This window comes from Poecilia reticulata, chromosome 14 (assembly GCF_904066995.2).
Source record: "Poecilia reticulata chromosome 14, P_reticulata-male-v2, whole genome shotgun sequence".
Classification (NCBI taxonomy): domain Eukaryota; kingdom Metazoa; phylum Chordata; class Actinopteri; order Cyprinodontiformes; family Poeciliidae; genus Poecilia; species Poecilia reticulata.
Window position 1 is genome coordinate 12,781,016 of NC_088843.1, and position 25,956 is coordinate 12,806,971.

Consider the following 25,956-nt stretch of genomic DNA (forward strand, 5'->3'; position numbering starts at 1 on the left):
CTTTGAGATAATTCAGGATTGGTTGAGCTCACGCATCTATATTTACTGGCAGTCAAAACTGTGAGCGACTCTCTCCCATCCATAGTAGTTTGTTTTACACCTCATAAAGCCCTCATTAGAAAATGTTGACTAAACGCTTACAGTTGTTTACGGTTTCACACTCTGTGACGCAACCCTGGGTCAGATGTGTAAAATGAGCCACAATGTTGTTGGCAAGAAAATGAGAGGAGGTGAAAACAACAATAAATTTCACAACTTCCCTTCCAGCCCTCCCATGTCACATAATTTCAGCTGCTGTATATTATCAGGACACAAAAGGCTACTTACAACTGATCTCAATGAAAATAATATATTTTGGCAAGCTCTACATCAACGAGTCCCGACAAAGATCTGAATTTAAATGAGCTACTGGGACTTTCTTTACCTTTGTGTTTATCTCTGATGGGCAAAAAGGCTTTTCTTTTCCATTTTTCCAGTTACTCTCATGAAAAACAGCGAGGTATGTGGACCTTACTAACAAAAACAGGCATGTATAATCATATCTAATTGGTTGTATTTTTATAAAATGCAACTACTATTACAAATGCCATCATAAAGAACTGGCGGGGGTGGGGAGACACCCGGGACGGGTCACCAGTCCATCGCACAGTCAGAACAAACATGTTTCATGTCTGTTTGGACCAATTTTTCAATTTTGGGCTTATTGGATAAAGCTTGAATATTATCTAGTGTTCCAATTATCTCAAAACACAAATCAATCTGGTTTAAGAATGGATAAAAGTGTCTTACATTAAGCCTCTGGAATAATTTCCTCCAAAGCTGGTTCCAAGCAAAAAAAAAAAAAAACAAATGATACCAATTTAAAGGAACTGTGCTGATTCTGCCAAGAAGATTTGTCCAATTTCCTGCTAGAACTTTACCAAATCCTTGTTGATAGCGACAGGAAGTGTGTAGTTGTGATCCAACTTAACATGACAGACACATTTTAAATAATAATGGGGGAATATGTAAATATTTAGCCTGTTTTTGTGTTGTTTTTTTTATCCTGTCAGAATTAGAATAAAAAAAAAACATGTGCACTTAATTCTTTCTTGAGGTATTATCATTTCACCCTGAAAAAACCCAGCTCAAATAAACAAAAACAATCCCCAAATGATGATTATAAAATCAACACACTTGATGAACGGAAATTTATTTCTAACTGCAATTTGAAAAACTAAAATCATGTTACACCCTGAATCAGAAAAACCAGTGAATTTACTTGCGACATGCCAGAGATTGCAGGAGCTATGAAGTTGGCTTGACATTATTGCCTTGTGTGAGTTTAAATTCACTCGAGCAGATGTTTTTAGCAGCTGGACAAGCAACAGTGAACTGCATGAAAACATGCCACAGCTGACCAAGTATCTCTCTGAAACATAACCGAGGTGTATTCGGAGATTTTGCAAATTTAAATATTTGTGATAACACGGGCATTTGGATTTGGAGAAAATTGACCGTAATTTCCATGTGCATGTTATTATCATCGGCATATAAAGCTTGCATCTTTATTTCCCCAGCTTTGTAACAGAGCCTTTAAAGCTGTTTGAAGGATTATTTCTGTTCAGTAATTGTGTTAGTTGTAGAAAAGACACACTGCATTAGGACGTCATGGGAAATTTAAAGAAATAATATGATAAAAAGTAACCATAATAAAATTCAAGCACTTAACCAAGTGAAAAAATAAGTAAATAAATCAGTAATTTTCTGCACATTTGAATTGGTAAGAAATAGAAAAATATAGTTTAGTTATATGGTTGGATCTTCTAAGACTTGCTCACTTCCATACCTATCATTTACAACAATGCTACACAAAGAATCAAAAGGATCTCATTGTAGCAAGGTACCAGTCAAGAGAAGGGTACAAAAAAACTCCACAGTAATATATATATATATATATATATATATATATATATATATATATATATATATATATATATATATAATTGTGTTTATAATGGAAAAAATTAGGTGTTTTTCCAAAACAATGAAAACACAAGTTGGAAACTGTTCAATGAGGCTCTTACGAGATTTCAATACCCAGCAATTATCGCTTGTGTTTTACAGGTGTGGCAGTGATGCTCAGGTATTCTCAATGAGAGACGTCATCAAAACGGGACAACTACAGTATGAAAGCATGGTTGAAAAATAGAAGCTCTTGTTCCAGAGAAAACACTCAGGGATGGCTAGAATCTCCTAAAACCTTCCTAAATAACAAAGGCAGGGAAAACCAACAGACATGTTTTCATTTTTCAGCATCACAGTGAGTGAAAAATCAACAAACGAAAGGCATTGGAGTGACCAAACGTTTTGAACTTATAATGCTTGCATATCTCTAATTAAAGAACATTAAATGTTGTAGTTGTTTCAAAATATGTTTTGACAAAATATTAGGATGTCTGTTTAAAAGCAGATTTCTTAGTTGTACAGATCAATTGCACCAGCCATATGACATTTTAACGACTGAGGAAGTTTGACAATTATTTCTTATCTCACTTTATTTTTTAATCACAAAAGCTTTAAATTTTAAAGGGGCGTGTTCCCATTAAGAGCCACTGTTAACACAATGCCCTTGTTGTACTTATGGCTAAAAAAAACATATCTGCGTGTTTTGAGAAATCAATGCATCCTTCCAACATTCAATTTGAAGTATAGTTTTACAGAATAAAATAAACCCTATTATAAATTAATAATAATTGTGCTATTATTGAACTATTTATTCGGCGCATTCAGTCTGTTAATTAGCACTTCTGTTTCCACTCTAGTCATCAGCAAATTGCTGTACAGTGCTCAACAAATGCTTTTGTGAGAGTATTTTTCCTCCTGGTTAAAGGTGGCAGAAGTGAGACTTTATTTGGAAATAATGTGTCACCTGCTTGTAAAATCCAATCTGGGACTTGTTGACATTCAGCATATTCACATGTGACAGTTATTTCAAAAAAAATTATTTATTTTTTTGGGTTTCCACAGATGTACATCAGCATGCCAGAGGATCTGACAGAGTATACTACCGAGTATTGTTATTTCTGCCATAGATTTAGCAGGAAATACGACACCATGTGAAGGCTACGCCAGGATGCATACTGGGGTCATATGTGACTTGGTCTGTTCCCAGGTGAGGGAGGTTTTACTATGCCGGTTCTGTCAGTCAGGCAGTCAGTCAGTCTGCTGGTTTCAGAAGGAGGCCTGGGAGGGGTGAGTGCACACTCGGAAAGAACGGTGGTGAGACAAGTACTCCCTCCAGTCAATCACGGCCCACGAAGCTGTTCAAATGATGCAGGATTTCTCAAGAGGCTCACAGGGTGGACGTGGGCGAAGGAGGCCCTAATGTCACACTCGCTACACTGAGGGCGGACCTTGTCAATTTATCATACGTGACTGACTTGATGGCTTCGAAAGTTGCGGCAGAAACTCTGAAAGGACCGTACGACTAGTGTAAATAAAACCAGCATCGCTGGCACTCAGCAGAAGGTGTTAATCCCTGACTAATGAACTCTGCCTCTGCCAGTAGCTTTCTTCTTGCAACCTTGGACATCCCCACCTGTGCATGTGTGTTTGTGTGAGCGCATGTGGCAATGGGGGGGGGAGAGGAAGAGGGGAGCGTAGAAACGAGAGGAGAGGGACAGGCTCCACTCTCCCGTCCCCTCAGCCTGACAGGCAGAACTCAGCCGCACAATTTCACGGTTTGTGGGCAGTACACACCACTGCTTTCCCATCCCTGAGACCCAGAGACCCACAAAGTGTGGCTATGTGGGAGTATTAGCTTGTGCATATAACACACATACACAAACACACATGGTCTGCTATTAATAGTAGGGCAAAGAACAAATCAAATATTAATCCTTCAACTCCCACCTGGAATTGCGGAGAGTAGGGGGGGAGAAAAAAATGTGTGAACTTACCATTTTGTTATTGATTTCATGAAAATGAATTTCACAGACTTTCTCTACGATGTCTTCACTCTCAAAAGTTATGAAACCAAATCCTATGCAGAGAGAGAAAAAGAGGGGAGGGAGGGACAGCAGGGGGAAAAAGGAGTTAGTGGAGGGCCCCAACAAAACTTCAACAAGTAAAAGAGAAAGCACACCATAAGTTGGGAGTATCATCTCCATCCAGATTCAGAAACTATTCAAGTACATCTGTGGAGATTGGTTTCCATGTGCAAAAAAAAAAAAAAAAAAAGAAAAAAGAAAAAGAAAAAGAAAAGAACAAGTGAACAAGGCAGACATTGTCCTCTTTAAATCAGGAATATGATGAAATCTGCCACATTATTAAGGGCACTCAAGGACCCCCTCTACAAAGAGAAGATTGGAAAAACAGCACAAAGCTCATTTAATGAGATCCAGGGAGCCAGGGCCCTGCATCTGAATTTCATTAAATGCATTTTGTGTTCTTTTTATTGAAATCTCACTGTATAACAAGCCCCCCATTTTTATGTTAATACGGGCCTTAGAATGAATGCGTCGTTGACAGAGGGATTTTCAAGCCATATTTATAGGATAAAAGCTTAACCCCTCTTTTAACACAAAGACAGAGCGACGAGATAGTTTTTACACTTTTGAACATGAGTGGATTGCGTTGCTCTCCTCTGTGTTTTGATGGCGATGCACAAAGCAATCCTGCTTCTGCATGGCCAAGGTTGAAAAGAAAACATATTCGATTATTTTTGCAGAAGTGAAACTGTTAGCGAGCAGAAACAGTGAGACGGACTGGGGCGACCAAAGCCGTTCGTGAAAACAAATCACCTCTGCTCGCGCAAAAGCTGCTGTCAAAACACCATCACCAAGTTCTTATCTGGTACAAAAATATTTTGCACGTTATGTCATGTTATACCCTCAAACTTAAGTGTGTTTTATAGCGGTTTTGTCACAAAAGAATAGTCGAGACATAGACTAAGTAAGCCATAGTTTTGAAAGGTTTCTTTGAGGAAAGTAAATCTCAAAAGTGTGGTTGCCTCGCTTACACAGACACACACAAAATCCAGCATAATCAGTTACTGTTAGGGAGACGAAGGAAAAGTTTTATAAAATTGCAACTTTTAATGAATGTCAATGTTAAAAGTTAGTCAACAGACATCCATTTTTAAGCTTACAACAAGCCGTGCGGAGGAGATGACAAACCATAGCCAAACCTTTTCAAACCACATGTAAAGATACCACTGAGTCCTGAACACACCGTCCCACAGGCTGCTCAGAGTGGATGAGAAGAAGGATAGAGTGAAACTCCGAGGCTGTAAGATGCTGCAAAAGACTCCAGACTGGGAACAGATTAAACCAAAGTACTTTTGTGTGCGAGAATGGTCTAGTCAAAGTCCGGATGATGTTCACGTCTACTTTAAATCCAATTAGAAAATGCTTGAGCTGGTTTGCAAAAAACAAAAACAAAAAACTGGACCATAATTTCGATCTTGACATGTTCAAAACATATAGAGACATTTTCCAAAAGAGATAGAATTGCAGCAAGATGTGGTAAAAAAAAAAAAAATTCCCACTCTTTATGTGTAGTTTTTCCTACAATTGTTCACCGCAAACTTTCACTTTATCTTCCAGCAAAGGCGTACTGTACATATTGACATAGTACAAGGTACACAAACCGCGTGAGATGAGAGATTTGTCAGTGCTCACTGTACTAAGAAGGTGGTTTATCCCTCCAATATCTGTGGCTGTATTAGGTCATTGCTGGCAAAGCTGAAAATCAATAAGCACGGCTGCTTTATGGCAACATTGGATTTACAGGATTTTTGAATCAAACACGATTAAATTCCTGTATTTGTACAGTATTTAATACTATAGACCAATACAGATATGGTGAGTTAAATAAAATAATTAAAAAAAAGAAATACTGGTCGCTCAATGACATTGACAATAAATCCTTTTGTTTAACAGCTTTGCATGTTTTCACAGTCATATCTTCGCAGAAACAGCAAAATTAAGAATATTACAGTACATTAGAGTAAGCTGCTTATTCTATTAATTCATCAGATCATCCAGACAAACACAGATTTCCTTCTAAGGAGCCGTTTGTGCTTCTTACCACAGCCTATCACAAATCCTGACATTTTTAGTTCTGTCATTCGGTCTTTATCGCTCACTCACACTTTCCCCCCCCCCTATTTGCTCTTGCTTCATTTCCTCTCCCATAAATAAGAAAACGATCCTCCTCAAGCTCCTTTCCTGACATATCGAAATAGTCTCAATGGAAAATTTAATATGGGAGCTGATTTAACATGAAAATCTAATGTAATGAGATCTTATGAGACAGGATGTCGATTTCCAGAGAGGGGGCACATGTGGAGAAGGGCTGGTCGGGTGGAAGAGAGCAGGTGATCTGGACAGCTAGACGAGGGTGGGCGAGGGGGTTGGAGAGCCTTTTTTTTTTTCTTTTTCTTTTTTTCTGCAGCTCACTCCACACATCCAGCACAGGGAGCACTTTTGACAACCAACAAATCAACCGCCAGCAGTAATTTGTCATGGAGGAGTGTGGGGAGAGAGAGTTGAGTCTGGGGGAACGTGGATTGAGAGAGAAAAAGTAGAATAAAAAAAAAGGAAAAAAAAGGTGGAGATAAGGGGAGGGGGTGTGTGCTGAGGGGGAAGAAAGACAGAAAAAGTGACAAGGAAAGAGGTTAACACACATGGCCCCTGTCGCCACACTCCTTCCTGCCGCTACAGGCAGCTCCTCCATCAAGTGACAGGACATTTTCCACTGCAGCACTGTACCCGGCGAGGTCACGGCCGAGCCACGCCACCACAGATACCACCAGCAGGGCTCGTCCGCCCATGACCGCATCGCTTTAAATGAACAAAAAAATAAATAAATTCTATGGTGTCAACCATTCTTAGAACAAATCTGTCAGCTACTTTTACAATGTTTTTTTTTTGGCACAAGTACGATAACAGCGGAAAGAAAAAAAAAAAAAAGGTCAACATCAATATTTTCCTCCCTTGCTGGCTCAGGACACATTATGTCCCCTGTGGGCTGTCTGAACCTCAGTCTCTGCTTTTGCAGTGTCGCTACTCTGTATTACAAACCTTAGATGGAATTACTGCCCACAAAATTGCCCCAGCATTGAAATCTTCCTCCTCCTCCTCCTCTTCCTCCTCCTCCTCCTCGTCCTCCTGTCAGCACAGTGAGGCTTGTCCTCGGGTATCCTGGTCCTTCTCCTCCACCTATCCACGCCAAGCAGCAGGCTGACCTCCACAGAAACTATTAAAGCTTGTCAACTCTTACTGACACAAGTCGAAAGGTGTCAACATGCTCACAAAGAAGAGTCTTTCACAGCTTAAGCAATAGCCTGTAAATGGAAACACGTGGCTGTCTTGTAGGAAGGATGATAATAGGTGTTAAGGCTACTGGCTGAGGCCTCTTGGCTGTACTTGCTCACACTTATTAGCCAGAACTGGCCTTGGCCCTCGTCTCATCACTCGGCGGGATCGGCAGGGAGCCCGCTTTCACTGCCCTTTACCAGCTTCATCATGGCCGCTCTTTATTTCGCACTCGGGTTTCGTTTCTCTTGTCTTTGTTGTTCTGATGCTTTCCACCCACCTTCGGCTGCTCAGGCGTCTCAGAGTCTGACAGACAACTCATTCTGGCACACGCGTTTCATTGGAAGACTTGCAAATCGATGCGGAGAAGTTGCTTTGGAGTGGAATGAGACGCTGGCGCTTTAAAATTCATTCTTTCAAAACTTAAGATGTCTTTCATTTTTCTGCTCACACATTAGACATGGCCTCAAAGCCTCAGTTCATTTAAATGTCTATTTATTCACCCATTTGTTCAGGAAAAGTTAGAGAGTCCTGGCGCGGAGGGGAATTCATACCTGTTGTGGTGCATTGTTGGGAAGATTTGTGAGGGCATGAAGATGCATGGAGGGAAAAACAAGGAGGACACATTTACAGCTGCTACAGAGGCATCCCCAACTCCCTGATGACTGCAGCTAAATATAAAGCTGTAAGTAGATGACAGTGAATTGCCAAGCACATATGTATCATCACTGATATACAAGGTGTACACCTGGTGTTCATTAAAAAGCCTTTCTGGGTCGGTGTTTGGCTCCAACAAATCAAAAAGAACACAAAGAGAGTCCAAGTTGGAGTGTGCATGTCGTGTTTTCTTCCTGACAATCGGCACTGCTTGAACGTTTAGGGATTAATTACAAATATGTTGTTTAAACTGATAATCCATTTAAGCTGTCCTGGTATTTAAATGTTACCTCTGCATTGGTTATTTACATATTAACAAATGTTATTTATACCCCAATTCGTAATCGTTACGGGATTATAGTGTATTTATCTAGTATTACATGTTGAAGTTTAAGAAACGCATTAAGGGACTGAATATGTGTAACTGTTGGAAAATATTCCCAGTCAAACAAAAAGAGCAAGGTGCATCACTTAGGAAGCAAGGAGTGGGAAATGAAGGAAACGGGAAAATATAAATATGTAGGACTTTAAAATCTTGACCTGAACTGCCATGGTGCTTTCACGCTGTGTTGTTTAGCTCAATAGTTTAAAAAAATAACACAGTAATATCAGCTGTTTATTGGTAACAACCTGCATTCACCTGGCACCTTCTTGAATTAAGAAAATATTTATCCTTATTTGTACAAATGGTAGCACTAATATTAGGAGTTTGGAGATTTTGCCTCATTTTAAAATGCATTGACAGCAAAGTACAGTGCAGCTACAGTTTACCCTTGAAATTTGTAACGTAATATCCCTTTTCTTGCCTTTAAATATGTAAAACTACAAGGATTTGTTGATTTTTACCAAGTAACCACGCAAACTGTAACTACCAACACAATACTCATGTATTCATCTGTATAATATCAATTTAAATACGACATGTTATATGTTCCCTAATGATCTAGTGCTGGTGGTGCCTGATTTGAGTACAAATTAAATGTTTATTACCACAACTATCAGCACATAAGCAGCCATATTGTATTCTAAACATCAAACTTTCTAAGACTGATTTTGATTTGTAGGGCAACTTCAGCAGAAACACAGAAAGTAGGATAATGTCAACATGAAGCTCCCCCCTTAAACAACTGCTTTTTTTTGTTCCTGCAACCTGTGCATAAATGAGAAATTTTCTGGTTAAATACGCAACAATGATCACCAACATGACCCAGAAACATTTTCGAATCCAGATTAAAAAATGGCTTTTTGCCTGAAATGTTTCACCTTAACTGCAAAACCACTTTCACACATTTATTACAGTGATTTATTTCAGTTGGCATAAAGGACCCATATGCATAAAAAAAAAACTCCCTAATGCTCCAATAGTTGGTGCTGTATATTTTCCTGATGTGAACTGCGTGTAATGAGAGCAGGCTGCTGCTGAGCAGCTCTGACTACTGGTCCTGCCAACAAAGCCTAAGTAAGTGCAGCAACCTGGAGAAAGTGTCAGCCGTGTCTCCTGGGAAACAAAACGGAGGGACTGGAGCCTCCTCCCCCCCCCCCCCCCACACACACGCACACGCACACACACACACACCCAGACAAGACCTGCACAGACACACACAAACACACATCAACAAACATAACCCAGACACGTGAGGTTGACATACACACACACGCACATACACAGTCGCACATGTACACTTTTGCCTGTGTGCTATAGGTCATCTGTACATCCTATGTGGAGTTAAAACCGCTCCACCTTTAGTTCCCCAATGAACCAGTGATTGTGCCCTAATTAAAGATTATCTAACCCTCACCTGTCTCCTGAACAGAAAGTCTGCAGAAAATCCCTCTTCTGCCTTCCCGCGTTGTGTGCTCTGTCTTCTAAAGCTCTATCTTGTAATGCACAGAAGCAGACAGAGGCAGTCCGAACACCCACGGCACAGTTAGACTTCTTTGATCAGTATTTCCGTCTGCTATTACTAGAGATCTAGGGCCTGAGGCATTAATCCTGCATTTAATACAGTCAACGGCACAAACTTTCCAGCAGCACAGGGCCAATCAAGCTGGGTGCTGACTAAATTAAAAGAAACAATTGCAACAGAGAGCTGTTGTTTTTAATCCCTTAATATTGCCCTAACAATATTAACCAGTCATTTCAGTGTAAAACTGACAAATAAAATAAAACCTCCATGTACATGAGAGATAATATTACAGGGACATGTAATCCAAACAGATCTAATTGTAGTTGTGTGGAGAGGCGGGATGAGTTTCGTCTGAGCGGAGGAATATATCAATCTTCGCATGTTAAAAAATATAGAAATGGACAAAAATAACTAAGTCTCAGTGTTGTTTTTACAAGCACTGCTTTCAAGATTTTGACGTTGAAAGTCAACTTTGTATACGATATTCATAATTTGCATGTACATACTATTTAAGGAAGCTAATTTAAATCCCTACAACGTCAGGCATTAATTCTAATTTATCTTCAGATGAATATTTAATCGAGGTGTAAATTAATAATTTTCTTTACAGATGTGAGAGATCCTAAAAATGAAATGTTCCTATATTTCATCATTAAGTCAATTCTTCCAACTCTTCATCAATGTTCTGGTTTGTTCTTAATGAAATATTGTAATATTTACTCAAACAAAATTAAAATGACAAAAGATGACAAAACTTTAACAAATTAAAATAAACAGTTAAATTAAAATTTAGTTTTTTGAACACAAGGGCTCAAAAAGTTGTACCTTAGTGATCGGTTTTATCATACATGCTGTGAACGTCTAGTTCCTGCAAACAATGACTTGCTGTCCAGACTGTGTCAAATATTTTCAAAATAAAATTGTATCACACGACACAGATCTGGGATTACTTTTAGCTTTATATATATATATTTTTTTATTTAATGGATAGTGTGTTTATGACTTACCTGCATATATTCTTTTTCAAATGTAAATTGGATCACTTTAGTCCTTTAATGACAAGCTGCTTAGAAAAAAAATAAAAGAAAGGGAAAAACTTTAAAAATATATGTCAACTTCAATCTAAAATGTTGTGTAGGTGCATGAATGCTGCAGCCCCCTTGGGGCTTCACCAAAGCTAATGTCTCTATGGACCTTATCAGCACAGTGTGGAGTATGTCAACCCTCAATTTAAGCAAAATATAAAGGTGATGATTATTGTGCTGTATGTGTAGGTGGCTGCATGAGCAGGTGGTAGAAGACGAGGCAAAAAAGCAAAAAGAAAAAACAGGTCACAATAATCACACGTTGTGTGTTTCAGATTGTTAGCAACAGTTGTCTTGCTTTTAAATACTGAAACTAATTAGGTAAGACAACATTTAAAAGGACATCTCATTACTGAAAAACATCATGTAGAAGCTTTTAAGAACAGAATCAAATAACATGTCAGCCCCGAGAACAATTAGCCAAGCAGCAAGGCCGTAAATTGATGTAATTAGATAGTGGTTTGACTGCAGTTCCTTTCACATGGCTGGCCTTTATGATTTTATAATGCCCCAATGTCTTTGTACAAGTACTTATCCAGAAAACTTCAGCTCTGATCAATAGAATGTCTTCATTACCCTCGACTTCTAAAAACAGCGGATACAAATGACAAAGTAACACCTTCAATAGTAGTATTTATAGTTTCATCAACAAACCAAAAGTACTGCTAAAGGATTGCACTGTCTAACACGTGATTTTATTAAGTGCTACAGTAACAATATGGCAGCTTGTGCTGCATATTCTGCAGAGCAACTGGGCTCAGCATGCATGCTGAGGAAACTAGTTTTTCTATGCTATTTAGGTCAGCTTTCAGTGCCGGCCATCAATTTCTACTGTCCTACTTAAAGAGACGCCCTGGCTCCATGCGATCACGCACAAACCTGAGTGCACAAACAACAACACTGGGATTACCTACGAGGCCTGCCATTAACTTTATTAATGTATTTATCACAGAGCTTTATCCAAAGCGTCACATTCCTGAAAATATATCCCTCAACATAGCTGTCCACACAAATTTTTAGCTCACAGCGGACACCTGATCGGAAAGTGGTCAGCGGTGATAGACATCTCAAAAGCACCACAGTGTGAACTCACGAAATAAATGTGGCTCTCTCCACCTCTTTAGTGTAAGTTCAAATGCTCTCTAACTCAAAAAAGACCCTCATTAGTGCCAAACAATGTAACCATAAGTGTGAATTTCTCTCCCCCTATATGATCACAAGGCTGCTCAAGCAACAACTGAATAGAAGCAATTATCTATGGAGAAGGTGACTAACTACCCGTTTACTCAAAAGATCCCGAACAGCAGGCTAAGAGCGGCGTGTCAAAGCTGAGCTGAAAGAAGCAGAGAAAAGAAATGTCAAATAAACCTGGAATATAAAGAGGGAATAAATAGAAAGTGTGATTCCGATAAATTAAAACCTGCACTCCATTGGAATTTTGTACTCAGGTGTGAATAGGAAGAAGTAGCTGAAGTTGTTCTGAAAATAAAAGACAAGTATATGCCTGGTCCAAAACTTGGGACACGTTTTCAAAAAGTGACAAAGCAGTTGACTGTCCATTGTCTGATTTTTAGGATTTTTATTACCTGTAAGATTTTTTTTTTCCTAATATGGAAGTCGAAGAAAGTTGTAAACGAAAAGAATGAAAATCTCTATCCAGTTTCTTTTACCTTTTGTTATATTCCAACCACAGTATCTTTCTTTTATTGGGATTTTACGTGATAGACTGACACAATGAGAACAGAGTTATGATGTAGGAGGGAAAAGGATGCATCTCTTTCAAAGTTTTGTACAAATAGAAATTTGACTCACTCCTCTGAGTCACCATGAAGAGCGTTGGGATGTCTAACAGCTTTTCACATCTGGAGGCTGACATTTTTACTCATTCCTCTAAGCAAAATAGTTCAAACTTAAACTGGATGAAGAGCTTCTGTGTGGATCAATTAAGTCTTCTCAGTTGGACATGGGAATAGACTTTGACTAGACCATTTTAACACATAGTTATGCTTTGATCTATTTTGTTGCAGCTCCGTATGTTTATGTTTTGTTGTCCAGCACAGTCTGATAATGCAGTTATCTTTAGCACAGTTTTCTGTATTTCAGGCTTATCCCTATTTAGCTCCATCCATTAAATTTAAACATACAGAATGTCTCTTTCCCAGTGAAGTGGGATAAAGACATACACTAGACTCTTTTGTTATTTTTAAAATGCTTTTTTCCCCACAATCATGTATTGTTTTCTGTTCCAATTCCAAAATTGTTTCTTCGTCTTTGTCCATCACCTAGAATTCATTACAAATACAAAAATGTCATGCAGAAATAGGCTGAGCCTACACGCCCATAAAGTCGGAGCCCTACACTAACATACTGAGATACTGAGTGAAATGTGAGTATACACAGTAAGCTATAATAGGTGGCACAAATTACCCTAAAATTCTTCCAATATGCACCACTTGGACCACACATTTCCACCCAGTCAGACATTCCTGGCCCATTTGGCAACACCACTGTGACTGGCACCGTTTAAAATTTACAAAATGAGTTCCATTGCTGGCTGAGAGGTTAATGAATAATCACAACACACTCAGATTCACATATCACTTCACCAAACCATTTTTACCCGTGCACTGCCTCTTTATGGACAAAATGCACTCTGAATGCACCCTCATTGTCCTTGCACACATGTCCCAGCACTCTGAAATGATGATTGTGCTGTGAAAGTAGATCTCTCTGTGTGTATGTTTTTTTTAATAACTGAAAAACATGTTCATATATTCTGTGTAGCCCAAAAATGTCAAATAATGGTAAAAGAAATGGATTCTGGCGGGAAGGTTTAGACCGTAGGATACGTGTTGTTAATGCAGAGCCAAACAAAAACAGTAACTATTTTTTGCTCTTGCAATTAGGTCATGAGATGCCAGGGTGTGCTTTCTAAAAAGTCTATTTAGCAAAGTAAAAAGATGTTCCCTGCATCTCTCTCGGCCGCATCTTTTTCTCTCTGCAACAATAAAACGCCCCAGCAAACCTTCTTTAAGTGTTAAGGTGCCAAGCTAAAGACAGGATCAGCAACAATCAGAGGATTCATTCTCTCTACAAAGGGAAAGAAAGAACAATCATATACAATCTGGACTGGAAGTGGTCGAACAGAACAAAACAGAACAGATAATAACTTGGACAAAGATAACCAAAACAAACTTGCACTTCTCTCGCTGGGGGGAAAAATGTCTGAAAAATGAACAACCGTTCAAATCTCACGCTACTCTTTTTTTGTTTACATTTTGCGAAGGAGGAAGTTACGTTGAGTGTTTTCTTCAGAGGTTTTTGTGTCTTTTCCTTTGGTGGTTGTTGGTGCAGCGCCACCACAGGCAATGAGGTAAGCTGGGTTTTTCAAAAGGTTTGGCTCGTTTGACCAGAATGCATTGTGGAAGCGAACCGCACCTGCCAAAAATGTAGCAAAGGTTTCAGTTTTGGTCCCCCAATAGAACTGAGTCTACAGGACAATCAGGTGTGAAAACACTAAGTATCATAGTATGATAACAGAGCCTCAGTAATTTTACCACTGGAATCTCATACTCCTGCTGAGACATTTAAAAATTTAGGCTGGTATAGCCAAATGGACATTTCTCAATTTCCATAGCCTATATTCACTTCTATTTACTTTACTTGGTCTGTGGTGTAAAAAACATTCCTGTGGACTTAGCCTAATCGATAAAGCAACCTCTCCCTGCTATGGGGTGAAGCAAAAATTAATGTTCTCTCCTCTGGCGTAATCCAATTTCTTCTACTAATATCCATACAGTAGAGGAGATGAACAAATCCCCCCTCACACAAGCAGAGGGTGGAAAAGTGAGGAAAACACACATAAATGCTGAGAAATGGTCGCCAGATTCTCAGTGGTAGTTTTATCCTCTCCTTTTTCTCACAGTGTTCTTGCTTAAAGACACGCTGCAGGTCTAACACAAAATACATATGATTAGCGAGGAGGTAACTAACAAACATGAGCTGGGTAAACACTGGCCAGGGTACAACGGAGAGGCCAAGACTAGACGAGATGAAGAGTTTTAAAACTGAGCAAAAACCAACCTGGGGATAATTGCTCAGGCTGATAGAATTTCTTCTGCACAAAACGAAGTATGGCTGTAATGAGATACAAAGGTTTTCTACCACAAGGGGATTCTTCATTCAAGAATGTCAGACTCCTTTGTGCCAAGCAATAGGCCTGAGCTTAATAGATGTCTCAATTTCCATCACATACAGTAACAACCGATGCCTGGAGAAGACGGTGGGAGGTGGGGGCAGGAGACGTTCCAAAAGGCTCCGAGGCGCCGGGATGAATTTCTTTTGAGCTGCGAAGCAACGTGGGACTTGAAATGAATCAAACAGATATGCACCTTTTGTGTTTTCTGACCTATTGATGGAGATATCAGTTTTATTACACTCAATTAGCATTTCTCATTCCCGGTGAAAAGTGGCGGAATCAAAACGGGGGACACAAAGGAGCCGGTAAACGCGAAGAGATGGAAAAGAAGTTTGCACTTTGAGAGCGGAGCATAGGCTGATGGCAACCCAGAGTCGGCGCTGCCACACCAGGACCCGTCGAGGCCAGAAGCACTTAATAAATATAACCGTTTGCAAAACATAACAAGGCTTTAATGTACTGAATTATTTGCAAGGAGGATGCAAAGTAAAATTGAAGTAAGTGGCTGGAGCAGCCAGATTGTTATTAATATTGAAGCATGAGGTAGGTTTTAAAGGCAAGACACAAAGGCAGTTCATCTGAAATGAAGAACACTGAGGATGCCACTTTACAGAGGCCCATTACCATTTTGTGGAGCTTACTTTAACTGAGTGAGCCAAATGCTTAGAGGCGGAACCGCCACTTGTGTTTATTTTATGGATGCTTTAAAAAAAAATAGAAAAGAATAAAGGACTCTGTTCCAACAGGCAGCCTTTTTTCCCTCTCAACACATGTGCACAAAGCACACAAGCAGCTAAACTTGACAACATGAAGTCACCCGGCAATCAAGAATGATGTCACTCTGATACTATTGACCCTAGTAATCAAGACAGTCTTTCATCAAACGTCTGTCTCTAAAAACCACACTCTCACTCGGAGGAGGAGGGGGAAAAAAAATAGAACCGTGGATCGCTTCGAATACAGCATCACAGTTCGACTGCCGAACTGAATCCGTCCGCTACATCCGGGCTCTGCTTAATTGCTTACTTGCACTGTAATTGGGTATATAATCAAACGATAAACTGAACATGGCACAGCGCCTTCATAACTTCAGAATACCCTTTTATCCAATGCCTTTGGGCAGTGATTAACATAGATGAGAAAGCTCCGCAGAGGGCCATCGCCGCTGCTCTCTTTGTTGAAGTTATTTAGCGTACTGATTTGTGTTAGTCTGTTCGCTTTTTCGAAGAGACACCTGAGGAATGGCAGGGAGAGGTCGCAATCTCAAATTAGCACAGATATAATGGTGCGAACTGTGAGAAAGTTTGAATAAATATAAAGACTCGAAGAGCTTCCAGATGTTCTAGCGTTCAGATAAGGTTTATGACTAAATGCTGATATTTGTTTAACTTTGAAAAGGTTCATGGACAGTCCAGTAAGAACAATGCAAAACGAAGTCTCTGCAATGCCGGGTTCAACTCTTAACTACTGGCATATATCCATATTCCAAGGTATGCGTTTTAGGAGCAGTAATAATTTGCAAGCAGTCGGAATTATTTCTGGAAAAACTAAGGATACCATAAAGATGGTTAAAAGCAGTCCAGGCTCTGTGAAAGAACCTGAGAAAAGCTCTCTAGTTTAACCAAAGTAGTGGAATCCAAAGCAGATGCCAACTTGTGCGTTTTTATCCAGTTGCGGTATTCTCTCGGTGCTCACAAATAACTTGCCTGTTCTCTTTTCAACCAAGTACTTAAAAAGTTGCCAGATTAAAGATTCAGAAGTGGTAGAGACTTATTCAGAGAAAAAGTACTTCAACTTCTTTACTCAGAAATGAGTCACAAGAAAATGTTTTTAGAGTAAGATTTTTATTTTTTTAGACTGTATGCTGATAGGTGACAGTACTATTCAGCTTCTTAACAAATGGCCTCTTTATTTTGCTTTTTTGTTGTCACACATTGAGCGTGCCCATACATATTACAAGATAAACAAATGTAATGCCATCCAAGTGACCGGCAACAATATATCAGCCACGTTTCTGCAATCAGTCGACTTCAGTTTTTGTCCAAACACACGCATGTTCATGTGAACCACAAATTGGCATCGTTTGGAAATTAAGAGACTTTGCATCTCTGTTTAATTCCTCTTCACCCCTTCTCACAATTTTCCTTTTAACTTTGCCTCTTTGCAGAAGGGGAGCTCATTTCAATCTCAAAGCTCACATCTGTGGAAGCAATGCAAGCTCTAAATGAGTGGATTTAATCCTGCGCAACAGGGCTGGAGCACAGGAAGTATTCAAACGAGAAGCTGGGAGAGAAGTAGTGAGTGGAAAAAATAAGGAGACAAAAAAAAAAAGGAGCAGAGAGGCAACAAGAAAAAGAGAAATGATTTTGTAACCTCCGCTCATATCTTTCCGTCTGAGGCAGAATCGGTGTTAGCTCATCCAAGAGCGAGGGAGGCAGGAAGAAAAAAAAAAGGGGGGGAAGGAAGGGGACAGAGGAGCAGCTTAACAGACAAGAGTTAGACATGTTTATTCATGCAGTGAAGCAGCTGAACTATATTGGAGAGGGCTTCAAAGCAGAGGATGGCTTCACGTCCTGCATGGCCTTCTCCTCTGGCTAGGCTTTCTGCATTTGGCCTTTGAGTGAGGGCCTGATCAATCCCCCAGCAGGCTGCCGGGCACCGGACCCCCCGTTACCATGAGGCTGCTCTTTGAACAGATCCTGCCAGGGGTCATTCTCCCTGCGCTTCATCATCTTAAAGGTCAGACACAACAAATGGCTTGGAAGACAGTTGTGTCCCAGCCTATAAGCGCATAAACTAGCCACGATGAGGGCCCACGACCGGGGCCGAACGGAACACAGCGCGGACTGCGTTTCGCTTTCATCCTGATAATGCGGGTATCTTAATACGTTAAAGGTGGGAAACGTCAGAGCTATATAAAAGAGCTTGTGCTAATGCACAGCTTTCTAGAAATGATGTCTTCAGACTCATTTACCTTTAATAGTACCAGTGGGAGTCTTTCAGAAACAGCAGAAGAGGGAAATTTTGAACCAAGACTCAAGTCCTTTAATAATGCTGTGTCCTCTCGGCTGCACAGCTGCTTCAGCGCATATTTAAATATTTATGACGCAGAATAACATTTTTTTGACACTGGAATGTGTTTTTTTCATCACTGCTTGAAGCCAAACATGACATATTGTGTAAATTATATAAATATATATGATTTTTCTATGTCCTGTCACCCAGAACAGCGCTGTCTATTTATTTATTGCAATGGAAATAAAGTCTAAAGCCAAATCAGGAGACGCATTGTGAAAACAAAACAAATAAGCTCAGTCTTAAATTTGCATGTAGTATCTCCCGACTATATTTAAAGAGGCATGTGCGATAGACACGAAATAACACACAAGTAGTGAATACATATCATATTGCATATCAAGTAAAACATGTTTAAAAAAAGAACCACAAGGTTGCACGGAAAGAGGCAGAATCATTTCCTCTTTATAAGGCAAGCAGCTGCACCTTTTCTCGAAAAGCTGCTTGCTTTAAATGATACCTTTTCAATTTGATGACATGATTGTGCACACCTGAGCTCTGCTTTGAGTGGCAGAGATCAGGTGTGCACTGAGCAATTTAAATACTTAAGTTATGAAGTTGTTCTCCTGAGGAGCAAAATGCACCCAATGGGCAATGAGTGCGGTTAAGAAAATCTACGAGGTAATTTATTCATGTGACAGTCGCTGATAAATCACATCATAATATCAATTTGGGAGCATTCTCATAAGTAAAGATATTATTCACTTCCAGACACTTCATTTCAATATTGCAGTTTATTTCTCTTTAGGTAGGGACAATCTGTTCTTCACAATGCCCTGATGTGAGAGTTATTATAACAAATGTGAAGCCTGTGCTCTTTCTATAACCAGTTTTCAGTTTATCGTTTCTGTTTACTCAGTCTTCGAGTCTGTGCAGGCATCCTGCAGTTCTAAGCTTGTTTTAGTGTAATCATTGAATCTTTATTTGAATATTGGTGATATAATAAATAAAATCAAAGATCAGGTAAACTGTCTGGGTTCAAATGAATGACGGAAGCAACAGACAGATCTTTAAGAAGCATCTTTTCATGAAACGTTTGGTCTGAGAAATGGAAGTCTGAACCACACCGTTTAAAAACTCACACATAACTCATCTCAAAGTGTCAAGTTTAATTATATTTATTATTCAAGCCAGGCTATCAGTCTCAGAGATGGACACCTCTGAGGATATACAAAAAAAAATAATTAATTTGAGGAGGTACGAAAAAGATAAAATGGTAAAATACTAAAGGTAAAAACAAAAACCATGAAAACTCAAATTAATCAGTTCCTGTTTAATTACTCTTCTGGTTAATTTGACCTTTTGCCAATTCACACTCACTTTTTCTAATCACAATCTGCCATTTCTTCCCAACATGGGGCCACCTTTTTACCTAGCCGTTGCATAACAGTTTATTTCTCTCGGTAGTTAATTATTTTAGATGAAAAGATAATTTTTAAAAAGTGCCAAAATCTCAAATATTCTGTTATTATTTGTGCATTTCTTCCCAAAGACCTTGCACTACACTTCTTCTTGTGATTGTGGTTCTAATCTCCAACTGGGCCTTGTTAGCTTCAAATTGAAATGCAATTTAAATTCAAAATTGCTCTATTAATCCCAAATAAAGATTCTGATGTCTAATCAAACCAAAGACATTATGAGCATGATGGTAGATTTGATTTAATAATAATTTAATAATAATATAACACCAGATTTCCTTACAGTAAACTAAGAGTGAATTATGATAAACAGTGGTGGGAAGTAACGAAGTACAAGTACTACTGTACTTAAGTACAATTTTCGTGTATCTGTACTTTACTTAAGTAGATTTAATAATGGGTACTTTCTACTTTTACTCCACTACATTTTACAGTAAGTATCTGTACTTTCTACTTCAATACATTTCTACAAAAGTGTCGCGTTACTCGTTACATCCAAGTTGCGTTGAGCTTTTTTTCGTTAAAATGTGAAGTTCAGGGACTTAAGGTGGCGCCGTAAAATCCAAGCAATAACGTGACTTAGTGTCTGTTGTCACCCATCGGCTCCACCTTTACTCGCACGCGGAGCTCCAAGACATGTGCAGTAGTTTCCTCTGAGAGGGAGGCGATGTCTGTCTTATCGTCAGTAATATAATAGCGCTGCATACATTGATATGGCGACATGTAAAATCAGCAGCGCTTCGCTTTCACAGACGGTGGGGACTTTGTCCAACTTTTAGCATCACTTGGAAGGAAAGCTTAAAGAAAGGTAAGCTCCGTGGACGTGATGCTAGCAAAGCTAGCTGTACTGAGACGCATATTGCATCTGCGATGAAAAACGTTGTCACTCATGGGCTGAATTATTGTGTGGAGGTGTTGACTGAGGTGTCGCATATATGGGACAACGCTGGTACCAAAGTGCAATATAGTAATATGACATTCAGGAACGATCCGATTCTTCTGGACAGATCTTTACTTATTACATTTATTTCAGCTGTAAGTATTTAATATCTAGTTTTTTATGGGAATGTGGATCTTTTTCAGATCAATTTTGATAGGTAAAAGTAATTTTTTTTTTGTCATGTAGCGCGGGGTGGTGGTCTTGACTTGGTCTTGGGTAGGTGGTCTTGACTACAACACTGCTACTGGCTCTTTGGTTGCCTGTCCTCTCTCACCCACCTTCTTTCCATCCCCTTTCTGTTGGATTTCTTTAAAAATAAATGCCACAAGTGGCAAAAAAAGTGAAGTTCATGTTATGTTAGGACAGGAGACAAGATGTTTCCATCCCTGAAATTATGATGCATAGAATCACATATCTAAATCTAAACTATGTTACAGAGTAAACACAATAAAAACATGCTTTATCTGTGGCATTGTTCATTAAAATGGCACATTACTGATGTATTAAAATTAAATACAATCGGTACCCTTAATGATATTAGCGATTAGGTAATCCATTCAGCAAGTACTTTTACTTTTAATACTTAAGTATTTTTTAAAAGTCAGTACTTTTTTACTTTTACTTAAGTACAAATGTTAATGTGGTAGTTTTACTTTTACTTGAGTACATTTTTGTCTGTGTATTTGTACTTTTACTTAAGTAAATTTTTTCAGTACTTTCTCCCCCACTGATGATAAATTACTTAGTTTGTCTGCAATAAAGCAGGTATTGACACATAAGTGGTATGATAAAAGTTTGGTATAACAGGACAGACACTAGTTTCTCTTTAAAAAAAGAAGTTATGTAAATTCTGTAGTTATGCAGGATGCCTGGTGCATATTGATGCATGGCCTATTTTATAGATTCAATTCGTTTTATGAATATAGAGATTTGTACAACTTTGATTGGAACATCAAAGAGTCTTCTAGTTTCCGGTTGATAACTGCGAACACAAGATTTTTTTTTTTTTGCCCATTTCTTTTTTTAATTAGTTTTTTGGTTATTTGCTAAGTAATCTGACAGTTTTACAAAGAATACTAAAAGGAGAAAAAAATACAAAGACCTTAACTGATCAAATGTTTTCCTATTCTTATCCATAGCAGTTCATTTTTCACTTCTTTCATTCAACTATTAGGGTTTACAGCATCTTTTTTGAAAAAAAAAAAAAAGGCTTTTTGAATTCCTCTTTCAGTGTTGCCAGAGTTCAATCATTTCATCAGTGATCTGTGATATGTTGGGTGGATGCCTTTTTGAAGTAATAACAAAACAGAAGGGGAAACGCTGATGAAAAGATTGCCAGGGCATTGTCATAAAGGGACTCCATCTGACATAATAAAAAGAAACAGTCTGAATACTTCAAAATACCACAAAATCCCCTGTTTTAACCGCTGCCAAGGATGAAAATCTGCTGGCAGCAAACTGCGTGAGCTTTGATAAGTTTGGCCATCTATATGAGATGTGTGGTGATTATCTGGATAGAGTTCTCTGTCATTCTGGCTGCCCCAATGAACCTGCAATGCCAGAATATTCGCCTCAGGCTTCATGGTCTGAAATGGCCCCGGAAACAGATTTTTTTCCGACTGCCGCTACACAGCTGTGACATCAGACAAGTTTGAAAACACTGAAACTAAATTATTTAAGAGATCCTCGCAAAGAGCCCGGCTTTCACATTTCCAAGAACGATGGAAGCAACAACAATTACTGCGGGGGAATGACGGTGGCGTATGTTTGTTTTTCTAAGTGTCCGTGGGAGCGTTTGTCTGTGAAATGGGCATAGACGCGAGCGAACGAGACATCTCAAGATATGTAATATGACATAATGTCTCCCCTGCTCGAACCCCCAGCTGCTTGCCCACATGCCACAGATCCTGCACCATGTCTAAACAGATGCTCTATCAATAATGCTTGCTCTAGTGCCACACGCCTCCCTGGTGGCCAAATGCGGAGAGGAGCAGAGTGGATGAGAGAGAGGGAACGAGTGAATGAGTCAGATTTTTTGGAGGGAGGACAGGAGGGAAGGAGAACGGGCAAGAGCCCAGAAGCTAGACTGATTACTGGGAGATGGATTCACCACGCCAGAAGAAGCCAAACGACGAGTGAACCTACGGATGGAGTGTTCGACTTGGCCCATCTGCTCCACAGAAGAACAAGAGAAAGAGATTCCTTTCATTTTGCAGGCGCATATTGAAGCTATTTACTACCATGAAGAGTCATTTTTGAGCAGGCTTGTTTCCCATTATCAAACAAATATTACTCGTCTAATTTGTTGCTCTAAATTTTATGAACTTCCAAGATAATTATGCGTTTGCTCGTCTGGGGAACAGGGCCAAATCTGACAAGCGGTGTAGGTAAGTAACGCTTTTGGTGTCCACTCTGAACAGAGGGTGCAGCTTTCTGCTGCTAAGCAGAGCTCACTCAAACATTCCCAGTATTTTGTCCCAATCATCTCACAATAATTAGCTTAGCATTTTTAAGTATTTTGTTTTCAGACAACATCCAAACCAAAGCGCTCACAAATACATGTCACACTCCAAAACGTGCACTGACACGTTTAATGTCTACAAAGGTGGAAAGAGTAAACGCTCTTAAATTAGGGGATTTAAATGGGCAATGTCAAACGGTTTCACAGTGTTTATCTCATGAGACAAAAATATTTAAAATATTGTCCGAAAATCCGTATCATTAACAGTTATTATAAACTGGTGAACTTTACAACCTTCCTCTGGCTTTGGAGGGTTTTCAATTCTGTTTCAGAGTGTAACTTCAATAAAATAATGAAACATTACGACTTTAGACCAGGTTTTAATCTGGTGTTCATGTTCCTTCTTCCTTCTCCTCTCCTGCTGTACAATAAAAGCAAAGAAACACAAAAGTCTGCATTGGCACATTGTAGATACATTTTGTTACAGCAACATGTTTTCATGAAATTACTTTAATGAAGTGTAATAGTGTAACACTTGTGTGACAGAATTATATATTTTTTTTTCATTTTATTGCTGAAAGTCGACGCTTTTCATGTTTGCGACTGGAGCCCCTCTGTCTCACACGCTGGCTTGGACCTTAAACCTAACAGGTTGTTGCTAGGTAACCAGTGAGCAAGTGAGTTAGTTGAAGCCAACCACCATCTTCACCTGGTCGTGAGAGGTTGTGCACCCAAAGCTTTCCGTTGACCACATCCCCCAGAATTATCCGCGATTCTGGATCAGAGTTCAGTGAAATTACTGAAGATTCTATCAGGCGCATCATCTACTGATGCTGATCACGTCTATCGCAATATATATTGTTATTCATTTTTTATCCAGCCATACTAGGAGTAAAGCATTGTTTTACATACAACTGCAGAAACACGTAGAAGAAAAAGCCAGGGTAGCATTCTCTCTTTATGTCATAGGCGTTACAGCAGATTTTTTTTTTTACTGATGTATGAAATGAGTTGAATTCTGCTTTCCTGTAGCATCTTAGGAGACCTTCAATGGGACAGTTCGCTGTCAAAGCAAATTTCTTTGTGCCGTTTCTTGGCTCTCTGCATACCCTATTTTATTGAAAATAAGCCAAAAACGCTGATTTAAGCCAAAAAAAATAGACTAATTAGTCCCCCACTTGCTAAAATAAGATGCATAATCTTGTCACCTCCATGTTTACCAGCTGGCACTGGGCCTTTTGCATCCGATTGCACATAAGCAGCCGTGCATTTTTTAATTTATTTATTTAATTTTTAAACCCAACTCAACCTTCCTCCGTCTCTGCTCGCCGTAATTCAGGTGTTGCTGTGCAGACTACAGACACAGACTTTTGTGATGATGTCGCAGGAATGTTTCCCCTTGTTATGGCACCTCCTTGCATTCCCTGTTTGTGCATCAACATTACACACTGGAACTATGCACTTACCGCTCCTGTGTCAGCTAAACCTTCCTGCGGGTCTATTGTAGTCACGAGAGGAAGGTTTCTGCTTTGCTTTTTTCCGCCGAGCAGTTTTATCTGAAAGTTATCTTGGTCCTCCAGATGTTGTCTTGACTTACACAGCTCCCCTTAGCTGCCAGTTCTTAATGATATTTCAGACACTTCAATTTGCAAGCTGGAAGCACTTTGATAACTCTTTATAGCCTTCCATTGCTTTGTGGGCATCAATCAGCTTTATTTTCAGCTTCTAAGTCATTTCCTTGAGGAGCCTATGGTTGTTGAGTGTACCACAAGCCTTGAATAGTCATGGATTTATCAGGTTCTGGAGGTGTCATCAGCTGGCACTTCCCTAATGACGTACCCTGACCTGCCAAGTCAAATTGTGTCAAATCCAGTCAAAGATTTGATTTTGGCTCAGAGATTTTGAAAGTATAGAACTACTCTGAATCTTTACACATTTTAGCTTTTAGGATTAAAGGCTCCTTTAGAGAAACAACTAAATAATTAAATTGAGGATATCTATACATTTTTCTGTGCAGTATTTAATAAAAAAAATTTTATAAAAAAAAAAAAAAAAAGGAATATGCTGCTTGTCTGGCTGTTGAAAAGTTAAAACTTCATGTCGTGCTTCAGAGTCTTGTGCAGCTGTTCCTTTTCCTTTGAGGAAGAAAAAAAAAATAGAGCTTTCATGTTGCATTTGAAGATGTTAAGTTGCTTTTTATTTCGGGGGAAGAAAGGGGTCACTGCTGCAATGAAGGACCGCAATCAAGTTTTCATCAATAAGCCTTTTAATTTCCCTCTTGCCAAGGGAATTTATGTTCATTAAATAAAGCTACGTCGATGGCAAAGCAAGAGAGAAAAGAAATCTACTATCAAACGTGATTATAAGCAGAGGAGTATCAACATTTTGGATGAATAGTGAGAATAAACAATTCTTTCTCTCTTTATATTCCCTTTAAAGGCATTTAGGGTCTAAGATTGCAAATTAAATCTGCGGGCATGAAAAATTGATGCATTATTTTTGAACAAATTTTAACACAGCCATCAGACTCCTATTTGTGTGCCTGCCTTTACGCGCAAGCACCACACCATTCCCAGTTTGGATGTACATATTAGTTGTGCATGAGCAACAAAAACACATCAATGCTCCTTCTGCACCACCCCTGTTGTCATCATCCATCATAATCTAGCCATGCCTTCCACTAGCTGTCAAAACCGCTCTGGACAATTCACTTAGACTGTGTCAGCTGAACTGTAATATTTTACCAGTGACTATAATGAGGACTGGCCTGCAGACTCGTGGAAACAAACACATGGCTCCCTGCTCACACCTTGGTTGTGGTATCCATGACTTTGCCACAGTCATTCCAATTTACCCTGTTGCTGGAGGCTATACTACCCATGCTAGTGTGGTCAGCCTTCGCCAGCTGGGAACC

The 25,956-nt window shown here is 39.3% G+C and overlaps 1 protein-coding gene across 6 annotated transcripts in view; it reads right to left on the reverse strand.

The window, feature by feature from the left end:
- msi2b (musashi RNA-binding protein 2b) overlaps positions 1 to 25,956 on the reverse strand; it is a 305,034-nt gene that overhangs the window by 80,114 nt on the left and 198,964 nt on the right. For all 6 annotated transcript variants that reach the window (XM_081615802.1, XM_081615801.1, XM_081615800.1 and 3 more), the window contains exon 8: positions 3,942 to 4,024. In XM_081615802.1, the coding sequence (XP_081471928.1) occupies positions 3,942 to 4,024 (83 nt within the window). The remainder of the gene's footprint in view (positions 1 to 3,941; positions 4,025 to 25,956) is intronic.